Raw genomic sequence first — 14,430 nt, 5'->3', positions numbered from 1 at the left:
AACAGTGCGTGATTTTGAATAGTGCTGAAATGGGGACAGAAATGCTTTGAAGTAATGCAGATCTCTTGTTTGTCCTCACTCCATGATATCAGTATAAGAATTAATAAAGACAAGAAAACAGTGGAGGTATGAGGCCTTTAAAAAATGAGCCTTTATACAATCACCTAATCACTGCAAGCAGCTATGTAGTTAAAAGTCGAAGGACCCTTTATTTATTTGGTTGATCATTTCATTCAGGCCAGTTCTCCCTGTGACACTGAAGCACAAATACTGTTTTATTATTACTAATCAGCTAATAACTATGAAATCCTTAGTGAAATATTAAAAAAGCACAGCAGGGCAGGAATGTCCCACAGGGTCCATTAAAACTACAGGGAAAAACATACTTTCCCTTCCAAAAAACAAACAGCTCTAACCCATCTTATCACCTGCATAGTTTCTTATTTAATTTGGATATATTATACCTTGACACCAGCTTTATAGCATGCTTTCTTACATGAATATTGCATGTGTGAAGGGAAATTTGTCCCACCAAGACCCTCAGTACAAATAGATAGAGGAGAAATTCCTATGCTCATACAGGTTTCTCACCTTATCAAGTGGAAATGCATAAAAGATGTGCATAAAATGCACAACTATTGAAATCAGTGCGGTCTGTGTGAGCTGAACCTGTTTGTAATTGCTAGATGCACGTGTGTGTGTGTGTATGTGTGTGCTCATGTGCATATGTGTGTGTGCGCGTATTCCTGCAGCTGGATCAGTATCCCTCCTGGCTTCTGCTCTTGTTTCCCATCTGAGAGGAGGGAAACCAGTTCACTCCACCGCAAGTTCCATCTGCCAATATCACATGTACCTACTGTATTTCTCAAAGGGGATGTGAGGAAATAATTAATATTTATGAGACAATCTGAGAACCATAGATTCAGAGTTGAGAAACAGTATTTTATTACAGGGACAATGGAGGGTTTGGTTTTGTTTTAATATGAGATCAGCTGCAGAAATGACATGGACATCTGTGAGACTCTTGACAAAGAATAATTGCCATGGTGGCCTGTTGATTGAGTCTAAAGTATGTCTTGTTTCTTTTTTCTCCTCCTCTCCTCCCTGCACCCTTGTCTGTATACACAGGAGCTAACGCATCTGCTCCCGACCAGCTGAGCCTAGCATTAGCCTGGAACAGAGTAGACATCGCCCGCAGTCAGATCTTTATTTATGGGCAACAGTGGCCGGTAAAGTATATATACAGCATCTTCCACTGAAAACACTTTAAACCCTACACAACACTAAATCCATTCTGTTGGCGGCGGTGGTTTTAACACAGTTTAAAATATACTGAGTCATGCTCCCAGCCAAACACAACGTTCCCATTCACAGCTACTGAAGGCAGGCACGGTTACAAAGATGTTAATATGTTCACTTGTTCAAGGAAATGGTGACATCTAGCGATGCCTTAACACTGAGAGACCACACCTTTAAATAAATGGGAAGCAACGCATTTATACTATCAAGCAATGATTCTGCAAGCTGAGAAAAACAAGTATCTGTTTACAGCCATGTTACAATGTTAGGCTATAAATTAAAGGAAAGGCAAAACTTCTTTTTGCTCTTCAATCAATATGCTTTTATATGCAAATACTGAATTTGATGATGATCAGATGTCAAAAATATGCTGCACAAATGTTGGACGTCATCAAGTGGACCATGAGAGCTGATCAGCAATGTTACCACAGAAGTGCTGTGGCTCCAGACCTGAGCTGGTGTTAATTTTGTGCCCGGTGCTGCTCTGCTTCAATCTGCCTGCTTCAAGTCTGCCCCATCCTATGCTCCAGCTGCCAGCCGTGGGGACAGGCTCCCTGGCCAACACCGTTCCCCTGGGCAGCACCGTGGGCAGAGCTTCTCTGCAGGAGTAGGAGGGCTGTAAATAGAGGGGTTGTTGAACGCTGTGAGGGGCAGAGGAGGAGTAGTCAACTCCCAACTTGTGCTGCAGTTGTTACAGTGGTAGAATTCACCCAGAAAAAAACAGAAGGACTCTGTCTCTGCCTGTAGCTCCTTAAAGCCCACCATATCTTCATTCGGAAGGTTTAATTGGATCACAATATTCATTACTGTGACCCTTGTTTTGTCATTGTCATGAAAATTTCATATGCTATCATTACATAAGCATTTATAATTCCCCATGCAAAAATTATAACAAAAGGAAAAAAAAGCTTCTATTTAAATATGCTTGCTTTAAATGTAGTTTCTGGAGCTTGCTGCCCCTTAAAGCTAGTTTCAAAAATCCTTACCTTTTCAGTTATGGAGTGAACAGGACTATATATCTTGTCTTCAATATTGGGCATAAGTATACATCAAAACATAGAAGGGATTTTAATGGTACTAAACTGTCCTTATCGTTATCACTCCATCACCACATCATAGCAAAAATTTGCATAAGTGCTGCAAGCTGCAATCATTTTGCAAGCTAAAAGCTGGAAGTATGAGATAATTTCTCATCCTTCTAACTCCCCCCAACCTGCAAGAGATAGAAAAGGAGACGTTTTGCATAAGAAGACCTCTTGCATTTGGCCCTCCAAAGAAATGCTAATTGTGAAGCTATTTCTGCTTCCTGGGTGTCAGTTTCCCTGAGTTTTTACACCAGGAACAGAGAAATAAGCTAGTAAAGACGAAATTAAAGTGAGTGTATGTGCACATAACAAATATACCCAATATAGATAAAATGTTTGTCAGAAAAGCAAGAAATAAACTTTAATAATGAGATAGTGAAGGGTATGGAGGTATGGTCACCAGTTTCCTGGGTTCCAGTTCCTTGGTCCTAATCTGGATTTCCTGGAGTATGTTAACCTTAACACTCTGACACTCATTTTTGAAATGCTGCCCTGAACCAGAGAAACCAATACAGACTAAAACTGTGATCATCCCATTTTAAGCTTAGCAGAGCAACCCTCAGAATTTTGTCAGGATTCCCTGCTTGTGCCAGGGTGACTGGACCAGCCAGATACAGTCTGTGATGCCCAGGAATCGCCTGAATTAATCGCTTGCTTTGCAGGTGGGCTCCCTTGAGCAAGCAATGCTGGATGCACTGGTGTTGGACAGAGTGGATTTTGTGAAATTACTCATAGAAAATGGAGTAAGCATGCATCGTTTTCTCACCATCTCCCGGCTAGAGGAATTGTACAATACGGTAGGGCCAACCTAAGGCAAATTTTCTATCTCTATATTCATTGTTCTAGCTCCCACTCGTATTACGACGACATGATGATGGACAAGATCACCAACACCTGCTGCAGAAATTTTCCATGTAGAAGTCCTCATTGTCTCTTAGCTTTGTCTCTCATGTAATGGAACACAGCATGTCTTGCCCACCTAATCTGCTGTACAGATTTTGTAAAACATGGATTAAGCCTCACACAGTACCAGCTGATTTCTGGTCATTGTAATTCCAATATATTAGACCTGAGATTTAGGCAGATGGCACTGGCTAGAAGGCAGTAACTGGCAAGTTACGACCTGTAGGATGGTGATACATAACTCCTGACAGTCTAAGCCTTTATGGCTTCAGAAAAATCTTGCAACTGTTAGTCAATCTCAGCCACTAGAAAATGAATAGAAGCAAACTTCTTAGGCTAATATTCTGAGTATAAAGGTGAAATCTGATGATTTCAGAAGGCCTATTACAGTGAAGGACTTCCCCATGTCCTCACTGAGTGTTCCAAAAATTATAGTTTTGACTTTTAAAAGCCTGTTTGCAAGTTTTATATCTTTGCCCTTAAACTGAACATAAAACTGCACAGGTTCAAATTGCTTCTCAACTGCAAAACACATTCCAGCATTCACATCATTATTGCCTACCAAGAGAAACCAATCAGTTCAAATTACTTAAGTGGTATGGAAAAAATCTTAAAGCATTGTCTAGTTCTTAGGATTGCTAGTTCTGTCTGTTGGAGAGAGGTTGTGATATAGTACATAGCCCTTTTCAAAAAGTTTTTTTCTGCCAGTACTTTTCGAAGCCCTGCCATCATAAGCTGCCACACTGGGCTGTTATCCAGAGATGTTTCACACTGGTGGTGACCAGAAGTCAGTCTTTCAAAAATATCAAATATGAAAAGAATTCATTAAATTTGTGCAAAATATAGAGGAACAGGTATCCGTGCCACCCTTGAGACAGATTCCCATCTGATCTTTGATGGGCTTAAACTTTGCCTATCAACTAGCACCTATGTGTTAAGAACAAAAAGCCTATGAGCTTTCTTGCTACAGAGATAAGCATTGTAGTTCTTGTACCAAAGCCAGTTTTTACCGGGAGTAAGTTAGAGGAAAGTCTTCAGTTCTACAGCTAAAAGAAGGCCTTTTAGAACAAATTTATTGTGAGCTATAGAAATCACCATAAATTAGTCATGCAAGAGCTCCAAAAGACCCAGGCTGTGCAATGCCTAAACTACCAATTATGGTATATGACCTAATGTATACATAATAGCCTTAGCACCAAAAAAATTACAAGGCCAGTTAAAAAATACCAAATTTCAACATGAACTCTGAGAGTGACCTGGGAAGCTACAAACCAGTGAATCTGACTTCTACCGTGGCAAATTTGTGAAAATACAATAAAGAATAGAATTGATAGATGAGGGGGGCAATTTTATGTCAAGAAAGAGTTTACTCAGCTTCTGTAGAAAAATGTTAAGCCTTAGAAATCTGTTACCATTTCTGAAGTCAACATGCAGGAGTATAAGAAGTTGTACTTGGTCCACTTGTTTTTGCAAAACCTGTTTGACAATATTTGAAAACCTCAAATGTTATTAAAGAAATTTAGCTATTGTGGCATAGAAGATAAGAGGCACTGGTGGTTTAAGAACTACTTGAAGGATAGAAAACAGAGAGTAGGAATACATGGTCTGTTCTCACCACAAAAGGACATTTTGACCACGGTCATCCACGACCCTGTCCTGGGACCACTGCTGTTCAGCCTGTTTAGAGGTGACCTGAAAAATAGTAACTACTGAAGGGACAATGTTTACAGGTGATTTAGCATCACTCAGGGTAGGCAAATCTGAAGCAGCATAAGAAGAATCACAGGAAAGTCTCATCAAGCTCAGTGATGGGGTTACATAAAATTAAGTGTTGGCAAGTGCAGAGCAATGTATATATGGAAACACTGACTCTGCACCTATGCAGTGGTCTCATCTACCATCAGTTACAGCCAAGGAGACCTCCCATAAGTGTCTCTTAAAATATCAGCAACAGTCAAAAACACAACAGTTTTCTGTTCTGAAAGTACTTCTCCACATAACATATAATTGAAATTGTGGGAGGCTGCTGCAGAATATTTTGCACGTTAGGTGGAGTCAAAAGAAGACTGGACAAATTCACAGACTGCGCTGCTTTCAGACGAGACAGCCTAGATGCAATGTCAGGCTCAGGGGCTGTCTGAGCCACCAACAGTGGAAGTGGAGATCCTGAGTGCAGGAAGGCTGACATTTAAGCAGCTGTTTTTCCTTCCACTCTCTCCCAGAGGCTGTGCATGTTGTGCTGGGCTCCTGCTTTGCCTAAGCCAGGAGCCTAATCTGGTATATAGGACCTTAGTTTTCATCCAGTATGGCAGTTCTTATGGTTTTCTTACTGAAGGGTTTTGTATAAGAGAGAAGTCAGGTGAAATAATGCTCTTCTAATTTTTTTTTTTTTTTAAATTGGTAACACTGTACAATTTAAGTGGTCTCAGTTGCCTGATTTTTAAACTAAGGTGAGAAAGCCATTTCAGCATTTACGTCTTGCAGGTCTTTGGACAATGCAAAACTATTTTCTTCTTCTTTATTTGTCCTTTGCAGAGACATGGGCCATCCAACACTCTGTATCATCTAGTCAGGGATGTCAAAAAGGTAAGAGTCCAATAGACGGTAGGTTGGAGATAATGCTATGATTGCTTTTTGTAGCTAGATACAAACTCTGTTTTGCATGAGCTTTCAGTCAGAGCCTTCTCCTTCCCCTGCCATTATGGAATGTCCTGTTTGTATGTACCAAATATGAAATTTTTGCATACAAAGCACAATTAGCAAGTTCTTTCGCTTGCTTTCTCTGTGGTTTTAGATGCTTGGGTAATAGTGCTTCTGCTAGCATAATTGTAGGCTCTTACATACTGTGTGGATTTATGCTGTTATCTGTATTTTTCCATACCTGCAACTATTGTCAAAGCTAATTTCCATGTTGTTAGTTTACTTCCAAGCCTGTAAAATAGCCCTTATCCTTGTGCTGGATCCTAGTTTGTTGAAACAGTTCCTCATTCTGTGTTGTGTGGTTTATGGTAGCCATCTTCCTCAGCAGAAATATACAAAAAGAAGTAGTGCAACTTTCCACTGCCCCCTTATTAAGTTAATTTCAAGCATCTTGAATTATAAAGAGCCATTAGGAGGGCAGGACAGAAACACAGAAAGGTATAGTAACAGGAAGGAGACACCAAATACCTTTAGCAATGTGTTCAGGATTAGAAGTGTTACAGCAGCAGCAGTGAATGAAAATCCCTTATCCTCTAAATATACAGATCAAGTAAGGAGATTGAGTCTGCAACTGACCTCATCAGCTTGAATATTCTCCCAAAGCATGTGCAGATTACAACCTTGGACATTACGTAAGTCAGACCCCAACGGCAGCATACTTGAGAAAGCAGATTTCTCTACACGGGACTAGATAGAAGAGTGAAAAAGGAATGGAGATTTTTTGTAAGAGCACAGGTTTTGGTGGTTTCTTCTGTCACTAACAGCTGAGCAGAACTGAAGGCAACGAGCAGAGGGAAGTGGCAATGCTTCATATATCATCTTTCTGTTAAATAATGCTGCAGAATAATCAGTAGTTATGTTTAGGGAGGTTCTGGTGGTTTTCTTTGGTTAGTGTGTTACATGGCATCATCATTGTTCAATTATATATAGTATATTAAGCGACCATCAGAAGGTGTGAAATGCCTACAGAAGAAACTGAAACTGTTCTTACGCACAAATCCCCTTGGGTGGAGCCGAGTAAACCTAGAATGCATTTAAACTGGTTACTTCTCTTGAAGCCCAAGTTACCAGAATATTTTTTTTTACTAAATATGCAGTTATTTATGTGCCTATAAGAGTTTGAAACAAGCATCATCTGTCTTCTTACTTTAAAATATATTCCTTTTCAAAATCCTTCTCTTCCCCAGCATCACCTTTCCAAGTCCTCCTTCGAAGGCACAGCAATTTGTATGTTGAGTGAATAAATAATATCAATATCTTTGTCTGAGTCCCTAATAAAAGATGTATTTTTAAAGGAGCTCTTGAAAAAAGGCATCAAAATAGGCAAAGACTATCAGTACTCATAGGTATATATTGATAGACATTGACATTAAATAAACTTACACTATATTTAATGACATTATTCATTCCACAGTGATTGCTAAATGTTAGGTGATGGTCATTTTTCCATAAATTCATCTTTCTTTCCTCTGTCCATATCTAAAGTCTCCAGTAATTCCCACTACATGAAGTCAATGTGTAGTCTCATTAGAGTATAGTTAGGGGCTTTAAAAGCAAACAGCCTGGTGCAGCCCTCCAGCACCTTCATCAGAAAACTGAACTTCTGGGGCTGTATTTCTCATTTTGTCAGTGATGAGGAACAACCATGGTTCACTCGGCGAAAAGTGACAGCTAGCCATAGCCCTGCCATCTGAGGAGATCCTCTGCCACTCAACCAAGCTGTAAATCAGTCAGCAGATCTGACAACAGTTTAAATGAAAACACCTCCTTGGAGATAACTTCTTAGTGGACATCACTGTTTGATGGTTAAGTGGCCCACCGTGCATGAAAACCAGACCACACTGCTGATGCTAGTTTTTTGAGTTTATATATGTTTTGATGCCAAATACTTAACCTCTCAGATCTAATTACAGTATCACAAAATATAAATACAAAAAATGTAGTATGTCACCTTGAGACAACACTTAAAGGATATGCATACTCTGTGCTTTTTATGCATACATCCCAATTTTGAAACCGGCACTATTTAAAAGGGTGTATGCTATAAAAAGTTATTTACATCTGCATCATTGTGAATTCTCAAATAGAAAATGGATGCTTACAAATCACAGAAGCATTATTTAATTTACTACTATTGTATTACATAGCTGTATAAATCACTAGGAGGGGTTTTTTTTGTTTGAAGGACCACCCTGCCGGCTGAATAAAGCAAAGAATTTGAACAACAGAAATCACATTACCACATCCTGTTTGTGGCAGCTTACAGACACACGTGCGCACACACACAAACGCGCACACACAGACACACAAACATATAAGACAACAATTTATTTTCTCTTTGGATTTCCAAATGTCACTGTGAAGACTGTTAGCCTGGGCAGCATATTGTAAAGGCCTGGAGACACAGTCTTAAAGGATTTACAGTAATCAGAGTGTGCTTAAATTCTGCATATATTAACAAGACAAAGTACTTCTTAATGACTCTGCTTTAGAGACAACTGTGCTCATCTCTCTATTCGATCCTCTCAATTCCATGACTACATACGGGGACAAATCTGCCTGCACCGTTTGTGTCATGGCCTTTTTGACATGTCCTGGCAAGGGTACAGAATTTGATATACAGGGTAGACTTCCTTCCCTAGACCGTACGAACCGATGTAGGAGGAAACAGTGGCCGAGCTTGACATCCTGTCTGTAAGTGGAGCTTGCCCTCTACAGGTTGTTTTTAAAAAATCCTTCCCTGGCTCAACTAGCTAATGAAGATCAGTAGAAATTAACAGATGATTTTTTTCTTTAATCCAAAAATTGTATGTAATCAATATACCTTAGTCCCACTCTGGGGAGATATAAGTTTCCAAAGTTCCTTATTTTGGACTGCCACTGTATGTCTACATTTCAAGAGAACTAACAAGCAATATACAGAATTTTGAAAGTATTATTTTTTCCTCAGCATGCAAAATCAGAGACTTGGTACCTGCTGAATATAAAAATGCACTTGAAGTGAAAAAATACTATAATTGATTAGCTAGAGTTTAAAGTTGAAGTTTCTTCAGGAAAAGAATAATGCATTAGCACTGAAGAGCCTGTCCCAACATTAAAAGGTTAGTTGGTTATTAACTGGGGTACCTGTCATACTCGAAAATCAAACCTTCTTCTCTGTCATTCCTGACCACCTTGGCTGTACTAGAATTAGCCCATCCAAATTTTTGCTGTTCTTGGAGGGGTTCTGGCCTACTTGCACCACTGTGCTTCATTTACAAGCAGACTCACCGTTGCCAGGGTGGTTCAAGGTGTCTGCCCATACGGCAAATGCTTTGGCACATGCATAAGTCCTCTCACAAGGATGGTCCAATTGGCTTTACTAGGGCTGCTCGCTTTGGAAAAGTAACTGTGTGTTAGCATGGAGCCATACATATGTGTACATCTATAAAATATGTATTTCTACTGTGAATTTGTGAGGTTTCTTTAGTAAAGTGTTTGAATATCATCTGGGAGGTTTAGATGTATCTTTTATTAAAGTTACTCTATTGGAAATTTTTTATCTAAATCCCTTTATGAAATTTTAGAAATCAGAAGAACTACATCAACAAATTCACACTTTCTAACACATGCAGCACCCTGATGCCTGTTGTGCTTTCTTAATTGCTCAAGTATTTTTTGCCACTTAATAATATCAAAGCATTCAGTTTTAGTGTCTTAGATAAAGACAGCAGGAGTCTGTTGAAGAACTACGATTCTGTCTTGGAGCTACAACTCCCACATCTGCCAGTGCCTTCATCCTTGTTCTAGTAAAACTGTCATTGCCTTAAGCATTCTGGATAGAGAAGAACATTTTGGAGAAAAAATAAACAAACAAACAAACAAAAAAACACCTAGCAGCATTTAATTTTTAGATTTACGTTATTTTTCTTTAAACAGGTCAGAATAAAAATGAAATAAACTAAGCTAATATGCATTCCTGCAAACCATAGTGATTTCCCTGCCCATCAGATTAGCCAAGAGTAAGAAGAGGGCAAAAGGATATGCTAAGGGACATTACTGAAAGGTAGTTGGCAGCTCACCTTTTGCCACTAAATTTGCTTGATCTTCTGTCCCTTTGAATCCCAGCCCACTGCTAGGCACGGTACACCGCAGCACTACCTCCCTCTTTCCTTCCTCAACATTTCAGCGTGCTGTTTGTACCATGGTGAGCAGGGAGGGAAATAAGCATTGCTCTTCCTGGCTGAAGTAGAAGAGGAAGGAGGATCTTTGCATCCATTTCATCTCTTCTGCAGAACCACTTGCCATCTGCTATCCGTTAGTGTTTCTCTGCTCTGAATCTAATAAGCACATCTGCAGAGAAGCCAGGCAGATATCTGCAGACATGCGGATATTTTCAGCAAGACATGGCAGTCATAAAATTGCTCCGTGTCAATTACTAACCTTCCTTTGATGACCACATACAAAGAGCTACAGCCTAACTGTAATCTGTGCTGTATATCGTTATAGAAAATGTGATTATTTTATTACAGTGCACTGAAAAAGTTTGAAGCTAGCAATTACAATTTCCTGGTCCTTCTGCAATGTTGACTATACAAGTTGATTTTTTACTAGCGTGATTTTCTCTTTTTCCAAGGCTATCACTCACAGTTCACAGAAGGATAATTTACCTCTCTTTCCACCTTTAATTTGTAGTCACATCTCTTGCACAATGACATACAGGACAGAGAGGGTTCTGTAAATCTGCAGGGTTCTTAATGAGATCTCTAGATCTGAGTGACCTATTCACAATTTGCTGAATCATGCCTTCTTTTCTGGTAGGGAACTGCTTGCTGAACCATAAACTGTCATCCGAACAATTCGGAGGCGGCGATTTAGAGAAGGAGGCACACTTTCATTTGGGGGCTTTCCCTTCCCATTAGCCCTTTCCTCCTGTAAAGGGATCGGAGTTTTCCTTGTGGAGTTCCCAGGGGGGAACAGAAGAGCAGATGTGCCCACGCTGGGGTTTTGTTCTTCCATCACCAGAGACCCCCAAGAGTGCTTCACCAGCACATCCGTGAGACCAGCCCACCCTGAAATTGTTCTGGCCAGCCAGGTGTCACATCAGGCTTACTGCTACTGGAGAATAGAAATGCCCAGTTAACTCAAAGGCAGACTCAGATTCATATGCAGTAAGAGACAAGCTGTTACTGAGATCTTTCTTCATTGCTTTGCAAGCCATAAGTACTGGAGAACTTGTTACCTTAGTTTTCAGGCTTGACAATGAAGACAAGGAAGATATGTGCAAGGGAGTTCACAAAGTGAGGGCAATAAGATGTGGACATATTTATCATTCTTTTTCCCTTCAAAATAAAAGGTGCATGCTGAAGACATAGTGTATATGTATTACATTTAACAGAGGATAAGAAAGGAAAAGAAACGGAAGAGCAAGTATGTAGGTGTCTTTTCCAGGATCCTGCTAATGACCCTTGCCGCAAGCATAGTTCACCTCTTGGGAGACAATCTCCGTGCACTGCTGGAAATTAGGTAGCAAGATTACTGTGCTTAGAGGGGCTTTCAGTAAAATATGTTGGGAGTTCAAGGAGGGACCATCTAGGAAAATTGCTAGGCCTGTAGTTTTCTTTTTGAACAAAACCCCAAAGAATTAGCCACAGATATTTTGTTTATTACAACTTTCATACTTACTTTCATACATACAGATGTTTTCCTCATACTAGGTGTGGAATTTAAGCAACGATATGTGTTTATTTGTACATAAGCCCAATAACAAATGCTAACAGACGCTCCTTGTCTCTAGCAACTAGCAATAATAATAACTCATGCACTGTGTAAGTCCTCTAGAGTAGATAACACAGCCCTTTCACTCTGCCCTTCCTTTCCTCAAACATGGGAAAGAAACATTGCAGGATGGGAAGATCATACGAAGGAGCTGGTTCCATGTGAACAAATGATATCGCATGATGTCACTTCACCATGCCTTGGCAGTGCAGATGAGGCAGTCCAAAGAAATGCCAGCAGAGATGTGAGATGCCAGGACAAGAGTTGTGGGGGACAGATGATGCAGAAAAGGTGCTATCTTGCAGGACTAGAGTCCAGCAACTGTACCTGACCTGTCAAGTGTGCTGATCCTCGTGCTTTTTGTTCTGCAGTCCTGTTCCTTGTTTCCCCAGCTGAAGAATATGAGTACTGTGTACTGATGTTATCTTCTGTAACTTCAACAAGTTCTTCACCTTCTTATTTAACTTATGTCTTCTTTCCAAGCGAGAATATCCAGGTTTCGGTTGGATCTATTTTAAGGTGAATTAATTAACCAGCATAATAATACATTCCTGTTTTTAACTATTTAATTTGTTTTATTCTAACATCATTACAAAGTATATTTAACAACACCAGTAATAAGCATTTCTTCCTCCCCCCACCATCCTTCTTATTTTCATTGCAGGGAAACTTACCTCCTGATTATCGGATAAGTCTGATTGATATTGGTTTGGTGATAGAGTACCTGATGGGAGGAGCATATCGCTGCAATTACACCCGAAAGCGGTTCAGAACGCTGTACCACAATTTATTTGGGCCCAAGAGGGTAAGGAGCAAGATATTTGCCGTCTGTATGACTGCACCCACTGGCAGGAATTACCATAGTTTCTTAGATGGTTCCAGGCTGGGGGGTATCCACATGCACACACTATTCAGTCTACAAATTCATGTCCGTTATGTACATAGCAGCTATTTCACCACAGCACACTGCAAGCCAGCCACTGATACAAGCTACATTTTTTATGAATTTAATGAAAAAATTTTTAGGTTCTGCTGCTCTGGTGAAACCAGGACATAAAACAGTATCCTCTGGCTCTAAAATCTGTAATTATGAGTATCCATAGCTTTTGAAAGACAAGTCTTTTGACCTGTACCAATAATACCACAGGGTACCTGAGTTAGACATGAAAATACTTGTGTTTTGACAGACGCATTTCCTATCTCATAGCTCATTTTCTTGATTGTGGCCTGAAGGTATCAGGGCAAAGAAACCCGTAACTCAAAATTGGCTTTATTGGCTGGATGTGGCTCCAGCAGAGTCAGTGGGCTCATGCCAAAAACACCATTCAGTATTTTTGTGGTTTTCATGTTTGATAGATTACAATACTGTGAATCCAAAGTAAATTTACTACCTTTCTAAAACATAAAAGATATTTATTGTCATCCATAATGCCACCGACCCAATCCAGCATGAAGAAAAATCTGCTCAACTGCTCCCAGTAGGATTTGTAGTTCTTTCTTTGTCTATTTTTACCTCATATTTTCATCTCCTGTGATTTTAGCAATACACACCATTGAATATTGTTCTTAGTGGCTCTAAAGAGCAACAGCTCTGTGAAACAGTTACAGCCAAACACCTGAAATGGGTTTGTTTGTTTCCCTACACTTTCATTCTTCACTTTCGAGAGGAAAGGTAGTAATTGTAGCTGCTGGGAGAGACTTCCTTCCCTTAGTCACTCCATCAAGAAAAGCATTTGAGTAGCGATTTCACAGATACTGAACCAACATACAGACCAGCTCCACAGCAGTCAATAAAAGTGTGCCAGGGAAATGGCCAAAATACTGATGTACTCCAGAGAAATCCATTCATGCCTTAGCAGTAATTCCTATCTCTTTTCCACTAGAACAGCTCCAAACTAGCTGTAATTTGTACCTGAATCCAAATGTATGTCTTCTGTTGTGTGTTTTGGTGAAATAGGGTCAAACTCAAGGTTGAATTAAATAAATATATGTAATTATTTGATTGATGTATATATGTATATTACATGACACTTCATTACATATATATTATCTATATTATATATTGTTTATTATATACTCTATATTATATGTTATACATCATGTTACACATGCATGTATGTATGTATACACATATAGTTGTAATTTTTCATCATCCTTCTGGGAGAAATAACTTTTTTCTAACTTTTTTGTACAGCCAAAAGCCCTGAAACTGTTGGGAATGGAGGTAGGCAACCTGTGATAAATCTTAATGTCTTTTCCTTCTTTGACAAATATACGCTGTATCAAGATAATGTTTAAATTCACTGTAATGAAGGCACCAATAGTTGTTTTCAAGTTTTGCATGAGAAATGTGCCACACAAATTGTGTTTTTCATCCAGATAACTTGTTTATGCAAGGGCCAGATTAAGAAACATTTCTTAATAAAACTCCAGGGGATAGACAAGAGAAAAGAAGGCTCTGCCCCCTCTATGCATCATTTTTCTCTTCATGAAGATTAAACAAAATGTTTCAGTCTGTCAGGCCAAGCAGAATTTCAGTCAGATAACTATATAACTTTAAAATGTGTTCGGAGAAATGAAGCAGTTGCAGAGAATGATGCAGAAATCTTTACGTGGGCCAAATTTCTATCAGTTTTGTTGACACTTTTGGCTACCCAGATGCTTCAAGGAGATAGTGGTGTTTTCT

The 14,430-nt window shown here is 39.5% G+C and overlaps 1 protein-coding gene across 1 annotated transcript in view; it reads left to right on the top strand.

Annotated features, from left to right (window-relative positions):
- The window catches only part of TRPM3 (transient receptor potential cation channel subfamily M member 3), a 146,311-nt gene that overhangs the window by 84,714 nt on the left and 47,167 nt on the right, over positions 1 to 14,430 (top strand). Inside the window, exons 9-12 of the mRNA XM_050913591.1 lie at positions 1,129 to 1,229; positions 3,047 to 3,181; positions 5,823 to 5,873; positions 12,409 to 12,549. Coding sequence (XP_050769548.1) covers positions 1,129 to 1,229; positions 3,047 to 3,181; positions 5,823 to 5,873; positions 12,409 to 12,549 — 428 coding nt within the window. The remainder of the gene's footprint in view (positions 1 to 1,128; positions 1,230 to 3,046; positions 3,182 to 5,822; positions 5,874 to 12,408; positions 12,550 to 14,430) is intronic.

The sequence above is a fragment of the Gymnogyps californianus genome, chromosome Z (assembly GCF_018139145.2).
Source record: "Gymnogyps californianus isolate 813 chromosome Z, ASM1813914v2, whole genome shotgun sequence".
In the NCBI taxonomy this organism is placed as follows: domain Eukaryota; kingdom Metazoa; phylum Chordata; class Aves; order Accipitriformes; family Cathartidae; genus Gymnogyps; species Gymnogyps californianus.
This window is presented reverse-complemented; position numbering and strand designations above follow the sequence as displayed.